At 41.8% G+C, this 15,231-nt stretch overlaps 1 protein-coding gene across 1 annotated transcript in view; it reads left to right on the top strand.

Moving 5' to 3' along the window:
* Positions 1 to 15,231, top strand: part of PREX1 (phosphatidylinositol-3,4,5-trisphosphate dependent Rac exchange factor 1) — a gene marked incomplete at its 5' end in the record, with an annotated part of 161,044 nt that overhangs the window by 133,431 nt on the left and 12,382 nt on the right. Inside the window, 10 exons of the mRNA XM_084271342.1 lie at positions 1,896 to 2,044; positions 2,928 to 3,013; positions 4,709 to 4,845; positions 5,292 to 5,463; positions 7,197 to 7,384; positions 8,136 to 8,297; positions 8,845 to 9,055; positions 10,276 to 10,537; positions 11,275 to 11,481; positions 14,170 to 14,258. Coding sequence (XP_084127468.1) covers positions 1,896 to 2,044; positions 2,928 to 3,013; positions 4,709 to 4,845; positions 5,292 to 5,463; positions 7,197 to 7,384; positions 8,136 to 8,297; positions 8,845 to 9,055; positions 10,276 to 10,537; positions 11,275 to 11,481; positions 14,170 to 14,258 — 1,663 coding nt within the window. The remainder of the gene's footprint in view (positions 1 to 1,895; positions 2,045 to 2,927; positions 3,014 to 4,708; positions 4,846 to 5,291; positions 5,464 to 7,196; positions 7,385 to 8,135; positions 8,298 to 8,844; positions 9,056 to 10,275; positions 10,538 to 11,274; positions 11,482 to 14,169; positions 14,259 to 15,231) is intronic.

Here is a 15,231-nt window from a genome sequence, read left to right on the forward strand (position 1 = left end):
AGGGTGGTGGATCACTGGAACAGATTGCCCAGAGAAGTAGTGGTGGCCCCATCCTGGAGATATTGAAGGGTCAGGCTTGATGGGGCTCTGAGTGACCTGATCTAGTGAAGCTGTCCCTGCTTACTGCAGGGTGGTTGGACTAGATGACCTCTAAAGATCCCTTCCAACCTTAGACATTCTATGATTCTACTATCATTTGTTCAACTCACCTAGATGGAGGGTTACAAAAAATCATGTAGCAGTGGTTGGTTGATATGGACTGTCACACATTCCATGCCTTTCCCAAGTTCATGTGTCTGTAGAAGGGCATTCAGAAAGTCAATGTCTACTCAGTTTGTTTCTTTTCTTCCTTTCTAACCCAGCTTGCTTACAGGTTAATTGTAGCTGGGCTTATTCCCACTGGTTTATGAATGATTCTCTACCAGAAGGAAGCAACAGAGAAGAAAAGTTTTTTGGGAGGTGTGGTTGCTGTCTTACTCTGAACAGCCAACTGAGAAGCAGATGTCTAGGGTTTGAACAGTGTGTTCAATAAGCAGCCAGTTGGCTGAAGGCCATGCAGATGAACAGCAAATACCAAGCTGCTGGTGTTGTGGAAAAAACAGTGGCCTGGATCCAGACAACTGCATTGAGTTGTCATAAGGAGTATCCGTTATTCAGAAGCTCTGTGACACTTAAGGAAAACCAGGCAGCAGGGTATCTTTAGCTGGTTACTTATATCCCAGTAGAGTAACAGATGTCTGTTGGAAAGCTGCTAATTTGTAGGGTTTCAGATGTATGAGGTACAAAGGTGCATTCATGGATTTGCTGTGACTGTGTGAACAGGTAGATGTCCCATCTGCACACACAATAAGTTAGGAATATAAAGAGGTCATCCACAGGTAAAACGATTGCAGGTATGTGGAGTTTAGCTAATTGCATGTTCATTAGGTGCATGAACTACTTTGAGAAAATCAGGCCTAAAACAAAATGACTTTGGGAATCCATATCATAATTATTACTTTATAATAAACTAATCAGTATAAGTGAAGGCAAAGGGCAGAAACATTGGTGTTGAATTATAAACTAATGTTTGTCAAATTTTATCTTAAATTAAAATCTTTATTGCTGTTTATCCCTATTATCCATTTTAGACACTATCTATAAAAAAAGAAAGATTAAAAATATTATTTCCAGGTACACAGGGAGAATGTTGCCAACTGTGGAGAGCTTGAGAGTTTTTACTTTTAATAGCTTTGATTTGAGAAAAACAATTATAAGTTTTTGAAGGTAAGTTGATCTCTGACTTTCAGACCACAACATACTTTTAGGTCAAGCCTAAGCCATGCATAGAAATACTCAGCAGGGTTTTCTAGTTCTACATTTCCAGATTCATTTTTGCAGCAGGTTGGGTTTTATATGTGGAAATAGTACAGTTTAGACCTTTTTTTCCCTGAGTCAAGAAATTTGTCAATGGATTCCAGACAGAACAGGACAAGGGTTTGTCACATTGAGAAAAAAGCCCAACTGCTGCATCCTGAAGTGGCAGGAAACAATTCTAACCTGGGAAGAGTTAATATTTAGTTTTTTAAAAATCACTTAGAGGGAATTTTATATTTCCTTAACATCCTTACACGTAGTATAAGTGCTGCTATGTCACATTTTAACTGGTATACATCACAGTGCAGTTCCTGTTAAAAAAGTTCAAAGCTATGTTCATTGCAAAAGAAGGTATATCTGGCATATTTATGCAGAAATTGGTGAAATGTCCTTGTTTTCTGTAAATGCAGACAACTTTAGGGGTGACTGACTTATGATTTGATGAACTGACACTGTATATACACCAGTTGAACCTTGCAGCCTGCTATTTCAGAGATGCTGCCAATGATCCAAAGTTTTCTGTTTTGTCTCACTTGCAGATGGCTGGCTTGCAGACAGGAAGAAAAATCTATTCCATCAATGAGGACTTAATATTCCTGCGCCCATTTTCAGAAGTGGAAACCATCCTAAACCAGTCCTTCTCTTCACGAAGGCCGCTTAGGCTTCTGGTAGCCACCAAATCAAAAGAGTAAGTGCCAAGATGGATAGACAAGAAAGATTATCATGTAATGTCAGTTAACTTCCACACTTTGTAGTGTGTAAACACTTTTCTATGTAGAAGCTGTTCAATAGGAAAATAAATGACATAAATGGAAGAGAAACAAGAGGCACAGGTTGTTTTTAGGAACCTTCTGCTTCTAGAACAAGTTCAGATATATTCTCTTTATTAATTAATTTTTGGCTACCTTATGCACAAACAGAACTGAATCACAAGGGTTATTGTTCTGTCTCAGGTGTGAAACTTCTCAAACTCTAATGTATGTCCAAGGGAAAGCGATTTCCACCCCATTAAAACCTGGGTTATTTTTGGATGACTAACAGTATCAGCTCTTAGAGTTTTTCAGTCTGTTACTGTGACTTATAAGAGCTTTAGCCCTGTTAATGTCTTGTGTATTATTAGATTCTGTAATCCCAGAATTTGTCATAGAATCTAATGTCTTAATGGGCACCTGATGATTAATTCTAGTCTAGGATATCTTGTCCAGTCTGTATTTTTTGTTAATGGAGAAGATCCTCAGCTGGTATGGCAGCACAGCTGCACTGAACTCAACTGAGGAAATGAAGTGAATATAAATACCAATGAAAGTTTCTGTCCTGTGTTATTCACATAATGATGTAATAAATTTGGAAGTGCCAAATTTTAATTGAAGAGAATCTCTTTGCCTTAGAGAAAGAAGATGGAGTGGATGATTTCTTCGTGTGTCTGTCTTGTTTATTTGTGAACTATGCGAGTACTTTCTTTAATCTAGAACACAGCTGTGAATGCCAGGGAAAGATGCTGTTAAAACTGCCCAGAGCTTTGGCAGCCTAACTTAAAATGCTGCTTTATCTTCTCCTTAATTTACCTGCAGGATTATTAAAATCCCAGATTGTCCTGAAGCACTTTGCTTTCAGATACGGGGAGCAGCACCACCATACGTTCATGCGGTAGGAAGAGGTGAGTAGAAAGGCTGTGGTATAGTTCAGCTTGGAGTAAGCTCAATATATATTTATGTGTATATCAAGTGTGTGTGTGTGTGTGTGTGTGTGTGTGTATATAGATTCAGGTTTCATTGTCAGACTTGTTCTAAACAAGTTCTGACATCTAATTATAATACCTGTAATGACTAGGAACCTCTGTCATAGGGAAGGATTGCACTCCTGTGTAAAACCATAGAACAATGAGAGAGTTCCTGCCTCCAAATGCTTACAATCTAAATGCAGTCTAGAAAATGGGATCATTATGAGCTGAGTGTCGGGTCACCAATCCCATCAACATGAAACAAGCAATAACTTAGTTCTACAGTAGAGAAGCTTGGTGACAACTGCAGTCCACAGTACTGTGGAAACTCTTGAGAAAGCATTGTCACTTGCAAGTTAGAATTGTGCTTGCATAGTGATCCTAACCTTGTTTCTTCTAAGACTGCTAAGATACGGCTTTACAGCCACAGGGAATACAAATGTGAAATTGAGGTGGCTGAGGGAAAGCTGAGGTGTAATCCTGTCTGCTGCTTTCTCAATTTTTTTGCCTGTGGTCAGGCAGAGTTTGGATCGCTGCAGTTGTGCATGTGCCATGGGATCAGCAGGTTGGTAGGCAGATCATATTTCTTAATGGACATCACAAAAACATGATATAACACTTTGAGACTACATCTCCCTTTGCATTGGCTTCTACTGCTATAAATTATAATTATAAATGAAGATAGTGGCAAATTGATTTCTGTGGATGTTTTAACAGGAGAAAACACAGGGATATTTAGTACTTCTGTAATAACTGAAATGTGAACTGCAGCTAAAGCACAGCTCTAACCTCTATGTTCAGAGATGCAGAGAGTATGACCTTTCAGACATGTACCACCTCAGAACAACTGTGTTCCCAAATATGTGAAGTCAGTGTACAGCCAACAGGCAGCAGCCAAATGCAACTAACAGTGTTCTTGGGGAGAAACATTTGTTACTCTTTCATAACCACTTTTTGAGCCTGAAAGGTGCAGACTAGGAAATGCCAGCTAGAAAGATTCATTTTTTTTCAGGATTTTGCTAGCAAAAGACAAATTGCATTTGTGATAATACTGTATGAATTTTAAATAAAGGTGCCTTACAAAGTTAGTCACCTTAACTGTAGATTTTTAGGACCTGTATTTGGGTCTGAGTCTTGTTCAATTCAATCTGGAATCCATCTGCTGGAGTTGGTAATTGCTCTAGATTTACTCTAGCTTTAAGTGCACCATAGTCGTTTTCTTTGATCCGGCAAATTGCATAACACACAAGTGTTCTGTATCTTTCAAGTGCAACAAGCTGAAACAAATGAACCTGTTTACATTTCAGCAAGACCTCAACTAATGTAATCATAAGGCTAGAAAAGCTGTGTAAGAGTCCCAAAGGATTTCCCACAGGAATTTCAGTTTCTAGCCTGAATGCTTTTAGGTCTGTTTTTCCCAGCACTACTGAAAATGTGAAGGATAGAGGTGCATGATGTTTTCCTTGTACAACAAAGATCTCAAAATACTTAGTAGCAAAAACATGACAACATTCAGCTAGCTTTTTAGTCTCACTCTTCTTAACCAGAAACCCTTTGCAAACTTCCCCATGTTCTATTCCATAGTCAGATGGCTTTTCTGTCTAATTAATTCTTCTTCTGTTGACTTTCCAGGTTCTGAGGCTGCAGCTGTAGGCCTTCACCCAGGGCAGTGTATTTTGAAAGTTAATGGGAATAACGCAACACATGGAAATTATATGGAAGTTCTGGAGCACTTTACAGCCTACAGGACCAGACAACAGGAAGCACTGGTATGAATACAAAACCTCAAAGGAAGCACATTAATTCCTGCCCTTCTCCTATCCTCCCCTTCTGTGCTTTTATGGTCACCAAGTATTTAGAAAAAACAACTTATACATGTCTCTCTTGACTGACTTACTCCCATTCCAAGATCCTAGTGTAGCTGAGGGAGCTGATTACAGTTTGCTATAGTTGCAGAACATTTACAAATACTATGTATGCCAATTCATTCACTGCATGCAGCAGCAAATATTATTAACTATTGATGAAACTAGGTGGTCACCCAGGTATCGATCTAGATTTTATATTATCTGAAGTTCAGAGGAAAGCTGGGGGATTGTTGATATTTGGGGCAACTTGGAGGGTAGAAAATTCATAGATTCATGTTTGTAGTCCAAGTATATAGAGATCAGGCATTTTTACTGAGGTCATAGCTGAAGCCTATATCTCTTGAAAGGGATTGTACCAGTGGGTGTACAGAACACATGAAGATGCTGAAGAAGACAGGGTTCAGCAAGCAGCATCCACTGCATATCTGAATGGCAGCCATCCTGGCTCCAGCAAAGAAGACTCTTCACTGGAAGGAGGTGCAGAATTGGATTCCCTTCAAAATAGCCAACAGGAATCAGGTAAAGATTCTCACAGGGGAAGGAAACCTAGGGAAGATTCTGGTGCTTCAGGAAAGAAAATTGCAGTAGAAATAGAAAGTTTAATTACTGTAGAACATCTGTTGTCTTAGTAAAGTGTTGTAAGAGAAGGAGGTCTGCCAGAGGAAATACTCTTGTGCTACAGTTTTGTGGTGGGCTGTCCCTGGCTGGATGCCACTTGTCCACCAAAGCCATGATGTCATTCCCCTCCTCAGCTGCAAAGGGCAGAGAAAATGTAATAAAAGACTCATGGGTTGAGAGGAGGACAGGGAAGGTTCATTCACCAATTACTGTCATGGGCAAAACAGACTCGACTTACTGATCCGATCAGAGTGAAGAGAAATCCTAAAAGCCCCATTTCCCCTCCCTTCTTCCCAGGCTCAGCTTCACTCGTGATTTTTTCTCCCTCCTGCCCCCAGCAGCACAGGGGATGGGGAATGGGAATTGTAGTCAGTTCATTGTCTCAGTGGCTTCTTCCTCTTCAGAGGGAGGACTCCTCACACTCTTCCCTGCTCCAGTGTGGGATCCCTCCCACAGGAGACAGTCCTCCATGAACTTTTCCAGCGTGAGTCCTTCCCAAGGGCTGCAGCATGGGTCTCTTACATGGGGTACAGTCCTTCAGGACTAGACTGCTCCAGTGGGTCCCCCACAGGGTCACAAATCCCACCAGCAAACCTGCTCTGGTGTGGGAGTGCCACATCCTGGAATGAAAGGCTCAACATTTTGAGAGTCATCTGGGAGTCCTTGCAAAGTAGGAATTTATGGACAGTAGCAGTTGGAGAGGGAAGGTCTGGAAGTAACTCCACTTAGAATAATAATAATTACTTTGGAGCAAGTGTTCAGAGCATGGTACCACTGTGTCAGCAAAAGGTGTGGCTGCAGCTCCTCCCATTTAGAAAAGTGTTATTCATAAGAAACACTGCTTTGCCTTGGAAAAACACCTGTTGGGGGAGAATACTGAAGACAGATTCAATCCAAATGACTGAGTCTGGACTCTCTGAATGCCACTGGCAACTTCACCAGGAACAGATGCACTTCTGTGTGAATGCTGTCTAAGGTCTAGTGAGCTTGGTAATCTAATGGTCACACAGTGCAGTTCTATGGTGAAACAACTAGAGCAGTGCCCTGCAAGAGCCATGTGAGCAATTCACTGGCAAATCTCAATCTGACTGTAACTTAAATCTATTCTGTGGTGACAATAACACTTCTTGCATGAAGCAACACTGTCTCCTGATCCCACCTCTGCCCTGCCATCTCAGTCTGCACAAAAAGGCTCCATCTGGAGCATTTCCCAAAACTGGACAGAAAAATAGCAGTCTTCCAAAGGGCCATTACAAAGAAGACAAGACTCTGGGATTAACATACTTCACATCCCTTTGAAATTTTCTGCTGGAGTCTTGTGTGTTTGAAAGCTGAATGGAATTAGAAAGTAGTGTCCTGTGCATGACATGGGCATGTACACGTGGAAGAACATCAGAATGTGGATTGGAGCATGTAGGTTGTCTAAAGCTCTGCCACAGTCTCCAGTAGCAGCCAATAGCAAATGTATTCCTCAGAATGTTCTCCCAGCCTCTTGCAGCATGTGGTGCAGAGGCTCCTTCAGCCAAACATTGTATCTTTGTGTTTAATAATACCTCTCAATGTGTTTTGCTTCCCTTGCTTGCCTGTGTTCAAATATGCTGCCAAACACCTTTAATGAGATACTTTGGTTCCAGCCCAGACACCACAGACCATCAGCTCTCCACTGATCATTGGTGAAGAAACACCTCTCATCAGCCTGACCGTGGATAACACTCACCTGGAGCATGGGGTGGTGTATGAGTATGTCAGCAGCGCAGGAATCAAATCCTTTGTCCTGGAGAAAATTGTGGAACCAAAAGGTTGCTTCAATCTCACTGCAAAGGTACCAGAAAACATACATGGCTAGGTTCAATCCTAACCTGAACAGGGAAGCCAGTAAGGAATGCAGGTGTTTCTCTGGTGGCTTGACTTGGTTCTTTGGATCAGGTAGTACCTGGTCTTCTCAACCCTGCATGGACTTTTCTTCTCTGGAGTGCACCAAGTTATAATACCTCACTTGGTACAAGCAAGTCTGTAAATGCTTCCAGGATTTCAGCTGTGAGGTAGAGGGAGGGGAGCCCTCAGCTGTGGCATTCTTGCTTTTATCTATCTGATAACATACTCTTTGCTGATACTCAAGATGAAACTTTTCAGGCAAGAATTTGCTTTACATTGGAAGAAAATCAAGCAGCTTTTTTCCATCTGATAGTCTGGGTGGGTTGCTAATGGAGGCAAGTAGAACCGCTGCTATTGGAAAGCAGCAGAGCTCTGAGTGTTTTGGTCATCTGGGACAATAATGAGCTAATAGTAAATGTTTCTGTCACATCCGAGTAAGATTGTCATTATGTGCCATGAAAGTACATCTGAGCAGGTCACTTGGACAGTGCACAGTTATCCTGAAAAATTCTGAGGAATTTTATGGCTCTGGGATTAGCCTTGGTAGTGGTCCTCAGGTGTAATAAAGGCAACTTGTTCTGAAAGCAGCTTCATTCAACCAGAACAACATGAGGGCTTTGCCACTTACTCAATGGAAGAAAGCTGTATTTTCCTTCACTGTCAAGTCTCATATCATTAACATCCTGTCTTTTGTTTAGATTTTAGAGGCCTTTGCTGCAGAGGACAATCACTTTGTAAGGAACTGCAAAAGACTTATATCCCTAAGCAGTGCTGTGGCCACCATGCCTCAGTATGAATTCCGGCAGATCTGTGACACTAAGCTGGAAAGCATTAGCAGGAGGCTCACAAACTACCAAGAGGTACAACACTGATGGTTATTAGTGAAGTCTCAGGACAATCTTCATTATGAGAACTGGTTGTAGTATTTGTCATTAATGAATCCAAACTGCTTTAGAGGCAGGTGTCCTGGAGGCACGAAAAACAGCTCTGCAAGTTATTGGAATTGCAAGTTTTGAGGAAAAAGGACTTTATCTGTAAATGGCTCCTTTGAGCTTGTCAGAGCTGTGGGTTATAACAAATTATTGGAGGTTCATTTCTACCATATCACAATAAATATGACACAGAATTATCAGTGTCTGATTTAACATGGATATGAGTTTAGAGTGTCATGGTGTAAACAGTGTGTGCTCTTTTGTGTAGTTACCTGAGCTGTTTGAAAAGAGAACCCTAGACAGTATAGCTAATTGCCTTCATTTGTTGTTTTATAAGCTTTTTTTAATGTGTTATTCCAGCTGCAGCAGAAATCACATGATTCTGGAATAGGAGGCAGGAAGAGACAAGGGTTGTCTGTATTGCATCATAATTTTTTACAAATGAAGTAGCACACTGTTGCTTTATTTCTCCCAGTTTGCAGATGAACTGAAAACAAAGGTGAGCCCAGCCTTCAAACAAGCCATCATGGAACCCCATTCCCTCAACAGCATGGATTTCTGCCCCACCAACTGCCACGTTAACCTCATGGAGGTATCATACCCCAAAAACACTACCTCAGCAGGGAGGTCGTTCAGCATTCGCATTGGACGGAAGCCCTCGATTATTGGTCTTGATCCAGAACAAGGTGATAATTAACTTTCAAATCATACTGATTTTATCTGCATAAATCATCATGGTTTTACACTGCTCAGTGAGGTCAGAATAAGTTCCAAAGAAACGTGGTCTTGCCAGTGCCTTTTTCCTCCTTAAAATTTTAGAGTAAAAGGACATCTTCCTGTGTTGGAAAATAGTAATGCTGTTAGCATCAAGAGGCTTCGGCTCAAATGTTTTCACTAGCTAAGAAGTGTGGTCATCTCATGCTAATTGTGTCTGGGAATATTGTTTGCACTTAGTAGAGGTGATGTACTGACTAAAAGAAAAGTGAATGGAGGCTAACAGTAGTGCTGGTGCTGTGGGAAGAAGGCAAAAACACAAATCAGATTGTAGTGCTGTTTTCTTCTGTCATTACTAAATGCATTCCCTGCACTGAAGCTGAAAGTCTCTACTCTGTCATGGGAATCTATTTTCTTATAAATAGCTCCTACTCAACATTTGTCCTACAACCTGATTATTTGAGTTCCAACATTTCTTTATCATGATGTCACCTAATATGCTTCTCATTCATTGTCTTGTGAAGGTCAGGGTGCAGAATGTTTGGATGAGGCACAGGGAAATGTAGACTAACCAACCTTCTGAAGGACAGCATTGTCTGTTCATAATGAGGTTAACAAAGAAGCCCTGCTCATTTGAAGATATTAAAATTCCATACAATTTAATGCAAACTAATGCAAAGTACCATACCAAACATCAACGTTTTTAAATGAAAAGGAATTGTATTTTATCTTCAATTGCTTTTTTTATATACATATATATATGTATGTATGTATGTGTCTCTGTGTAAATGTTTGTAAAGCTGGAATAATAACAAAGACCAATCTGAATTAATTAATATTTCAACAGATGCTTTTAGATACTATGCATGTTGTCTATATGAGCATATGTGTGGAGACCTGTTGTCTTTACTTCCATAATTTAACCTGTTTCCAGACTGCAGTAAATTCAAAACATCTAGTTGGCATGCCAGGAAAGAAAATATCTCCTGTCCTTTCCCGTTCTCTTTCCCGTTCCCTTTCCCGTTCCCTTTCCCGTTCCCGTTCCCATTTTGTCATAGATTGTAATTATATAAAATAATTCTGTGAACTTCTATTTTTTCCTGTAAAAATTCCACCTATCCTAAACCCTCATTATTGGAATAGAATGAGGAAAATCATGAGAGCCATACTAATTCCACCCTTTGATGTTCAGTAGGTAACTTAAATCCGGTCTCATATACTCAACACTGCATCACCACTATGGCTGCACCATCCTGGAGATGTCTCACCCCAGAAGATGGAGATCTTGATGGTAGCTTTAGCCAGCAGAATGGAGGAACAGTTCAGGAAGAAAGGGGACTCAGTTTTCTGCTGAAACAGGAAGACCGGGAGATACAGGACTCCTACTTGCACCTCTTTAACAAGCTCGACGTTGCAGTGAAGGAGATGAAGCAATACGTCATCCAGATAAATAAGTGAGTGCAGAGGCTGGTGTGCACTGTGGTGGGCAGCTGGATGAAATGGAGACACTCACCTCAGAATGACGTTGTGCCTGTCGGCCCTGACTCACAGACCCACTTATTCACACAAGCACTTGCATTACAGCTCCTGCTGCTTGTGTCAAACCTACTCCTGTGCAGATCCACCAGTGTATATATTGCTGTCCTTTGCTCCTAAGAGTCTACCTGAATTCCATAACTGCTGTTTTGCTTACTATGTGTTCCAATATAAGCATTTATTTGGTGCCAGCAGTGGGTTTGGAATTCCATACAGAGTCCCTGCCCTTGAGGTTTCATCTGTCATAAGGCAGCCTGTCGTGCACCAAACTGGCTGTAAAGCACATGCAGCCTTAGCTCAATGTATTTAAAAAAGGGAGGTAGTGCTGAGTAGAGCCAGTGAGCTGAGGCACTGCCCCAGAGGAGGAACCCAGTGCCTTGGATGGAGAAAGTAAAGACTTTGTCTTTAAAACCAGAGCCTTTTCTGGCCACTGTGGTTACAGCAATTAAGCTGTACCTTATGGAGGTGGGGTACCTATGGCAGCAAGACCTTGTGCTCACAGTTTTACATAGCTGTAGCCTATGTGAAAAGTTGGCAAGGTTGCTTTTGATTTGATTTTTTTGATTTCACATAGCTGAATTCCAGCCTTAGTCATTATACCTCATTTGTGAGACTGCTCCACAGTTCCTGAGATCTGTACGTTTTACTTTTGCAGACTTTTGTCCACCATAACAGAACCTACAGAAAGTGGTGCCTGTGAGCCACCATCAACTGAGGAGACATCTCCACCTTCCCTGGGAACAGAAGAGAGTGATCCTGACAAAGCTGAGCATGGTGGAATCAAGAAGGTCTGTTTCAAAGTTTCTGAGGAGGACCAAGAAGACTCGGGACACGACACAATGAGTTTCAGAGACTCCTACAGGTTAGTCTGAAAATTGTGCTGCTTTTACCTTACAAGTATAATGTTTGGAAGTTCTAATCCAGGTATGGATTCAGCAAGTGAGTTATTTTCCAGTCAGTCAATTATTCCGTGTTCACTTCGTAAAGAATTCACCAGCTGTAGTTATTTTATTACATTTATTACCATGGAGACACAGACAGCAAAACCCTGTTCTCATAACAATGCCAGAATACCAGTGCTTCCAGAAAATGGTATAAAGTGAAATAACTAGGTCTAGTGTGACTTTCCCTTTCCATATTGTACAGCTTGAAACTTCAGAAGCTCAGCAGAGTTTGCAAACTGCTTGGTCTTATAATAGCTGCTGTTCTAAGGGGATGTTTTCATTCAGTTCTGCAAACAATCTTCCCAAAAGCCTAAAACACTGAGAAACAGAAATGGACATTGAGTTCTTTATTTTTAATGGGTCTTTGAAACCACGAATGCAAATGTTTATTCAGGTGTCTCAAAATTTTGGTTTTGGGACATGATTGACTGCTGCTTCTCCAGGAATATTTGCTACTGAAGGAAATCTCATGCACTCCAAATCTGTCTGTCTTGGGAGGAAACATTTGGAAATTCAGCTTCAGAAGAAATGGAATAATAATTTGCAGTTGTGTGTGACCCTTGCAGTTTTACATCCTTAACAGGCCATTTTTAGGTTTCTCTGAAGCAATATGGCTTTGTCTATGTAAAGGAGTAAAGACACTTTACAATGAGCTGGGAGGATTAGAGTAACCTGAATGATCTTTGAAATTTCTGAGCCTGATCCTGTACTTGCTGTCAGTTTTATACTATTACAAGTAGTAAGATGTAGTAGCATGAGGTTACATTCATGTGGGACTGCAGAAATGACAGACTTGCAACAGTTCACATTGGAAGGGGGATCTGGAGCCCACATAGTCCAACAAGAGTGGTTGGTCAGGGTCTCGTCCAGTTAATACTGAACGTCTCCAAGGGCAGCAAATACGAAGTCAGTAAAGAAAGAAAACCAGCACTGGTGTGTCACACATCTGTGCCATCTATTGTGATAGATTATAATCTGCACAGGTGTTCTGAAGCCCATCCTGTCCCACCTCCTGCCATGGGCAGGGACACCCTCCACCAGCCCAGGGTGACCAAAGCCCCATCTAACACAGCCTTGAACCCTGACAGGGATCTAGGGGCAGCCACAGCTTCTCTGGGCCAGGACCCCACCTCCCTCCCAGAGAAGAATGTCTTTCTGATACCAATCTCCCCTCCTGCAGCTTACTGCCACCCCTCTTGTCTTATCACTTCCTGCCCTTGGCACCAGCCCCTCTCCAGCTTTTCTTGAGCCCCTTTAGGGACTGGAAGCTGCTCTGAGGTCTCTCCGGAGCCTTCTCTTCTACAGGCTGAACAACCCCAATTCTCTCAGCCTGCCTCCATAGCAGAGGGGCTCCAGCCCTCAGATCATCTCCTATAATTGAAATGTGCTGGATTTCTTTCATTGTTAATAGAAATCCCATTTATGAGCACTGTTTAGTTTAAATAGTTTCTATAATTGAGGCTAATCTATTCTGGGTAACAAAGCAACATCAAAAATGGTCTCTGTGGGTCTGTCACTTGTTCCAAAATTTTACACATGATGAGAAAGATTATTCTGTCTTATCTTTATTAGACAGAGGCAGGGAATTAAGCATATATTACAGATAATAGTTACTCAAGGGGGAATAAAATGTCTTTTGATGGGTTTTGATCTGCAAAAAACACTAAGAAGCTACAAAAATAAGCAAATTACAGATAAGAAAATATCTTGTTTGCATTAGCCATGCTTCTTTCTCCAGGATCATTTGGAGGTGTAAGTCAAGTTCAGAAAAAAAGAGATTTCTTTGATAACAGGTTTAACACAGGTCAGGCAAAGCCCCTGGTTGGGCTTCTCTCAATTGCTGTTACATTTTTTCTCTCATCTCAGCCAAAAATAAAAACAGAGGAAGAGATAATATGAAGAATTTTGTAGGCTTTGTTTTGGGCTTGTACCATTAAAAACACTGTATCACTTTGAGTGGTGAGGGCCTTTTTGGTTACTTTTATTAAGTTACAGTTAGTGTAAAGTGAACGTTAAACAGAAGAATCATACTAGAACTTTCCATGTGCCCATGAGCAAACAGTGGTGTGGAGCCAACTGTAGCAACTCCTTGGCTTCCTGAGATAACTTTAGGATCTGTGGTACCTGATTCTCCAACAGTATAGATTCTGACATTTCCTTTCCCATGTCCACTATGTGTGCCACTGCAGCTTCAGCGTGTGCTGGAGTTGGGTGCTGTTAATATCCTGAGAATTGCCAACAAATGCTGAGTGGAGATTCCATCTCATAGATTTTAATTACTTCTCCCCTACTCGATGCACACGGCGCATGTTGAATGATGCAGCCCAGGAGGAAATGCTTTCCATGGAGGAAAGTCTGTTTTCATTATTTATAGGATCCAGGTGGTATGTTAAGCATCGAGTGGTCACTGCAAATGGAAACAGACATCTTACAGAGCCAGCCCAAGGGCTTGCTTAATGGTCATTTTGCTTGTAGATAGGGTTTCTTTTGCATAAGAGCAACAGATTTAATTTGGGGGACTGCAGTGTTAAGAAAACCAGACTGATCAGCAGCTGGGTGGAAGGACAGCTTTTTTTATTCAACACCTTATTTGCTTTTCTTTCTAGTGAATGTAACAGTAACCGGGACTCAGTGTTGTCCTACACCAGTGTGCGGAGTAACAGCTCTTACTTGGGCAGTGATGAGATGGGATCAGGTGAGTATACACAGATCCCTCTGGTAGTTCTCATACCAGACCCCTTAGTAGACTTGATAGGTCTTTGCTGGTTGTAAGCACGTCCATGTTTAAGTTGCAAATGGGGTTTCTTCAAAACTGATCTGGGGGTGTTGGTTGGCACATGAGCCAGTAGTGTGCCCAGGTGGCCAAGAAGGCCAGTGGCATCCTGGCTTGCATGAGGAATAACATAGTCAGCAGGACCAGGGAGGTGATCATCAGTACTCAGCTCTGGTCAGGCCGCACCTCGAATACCGGGTTCAGTTTTGGCCCCCTCACCACCAGAAAGACATCGAGCCCTGGAGCGTGTCCAGAGCAGGGCAGTGAAGCTGGTGAAGGGTCTGGAACACAAGTTTGATGAGGAGTGGCTGAGAGAACTGGGACTGGGACTGTTTAGCCTGGAGAAGAGGAGGCTGAGGGGAGACCTTATTGCTCTCTGCAACTACCTGAAAGGGGGCTGTGGTGAGCTGGGCGTCAGCCTCTTCTCTCAGATAAGTAGCGACAGGGCAAGAGGGAATGGCTGCGAGTTGCTCCAAGGGGGGCTCAGGTTAGAAATGAGGAGAAATTTCTTCTCAGCAAGAGTTGGGCATTGGAAGGGGCTGCCCAGGGTGGTGGTGGAGTCACCATCCCTCAGGGTCTTCAAGAAAAGTTTGGATTGAGGTACTTAGGGACATGTTTAGTGACTAATATGGATGGTAGGGGGACAGTTGGACTAGATGATCTTGGAGGTCTTTTCCAACCTAAATGCTTCTATAACAAAGATACAAATTTCTTCTTTTTCTAATGAAACACAATAAATTTGGAATATGGAAGAGGTATTAGGCAGGGATCAGCTGCTTTAGGAACTTGCATTATGTGAAAAATCATTAGTATTTTGCTCTGTGAATTAGACATAAAGCAGCCCACTCCAATGTGAGCATGTGTTTGTGTCATCTGTGGCCTCTTCACAGATTAT

This window comes from Gallinula chloropus (assembly GCF_964237585.1).
Source record: "Gallinula chloropus genome assembly, chromosome: 16".
NCBI classification, from domain to species: Eukaryota; Metazoa; Chordata; class Aves; order Gruiformes; family Rallidae; genus Gallinula; species Gallinula chloropus.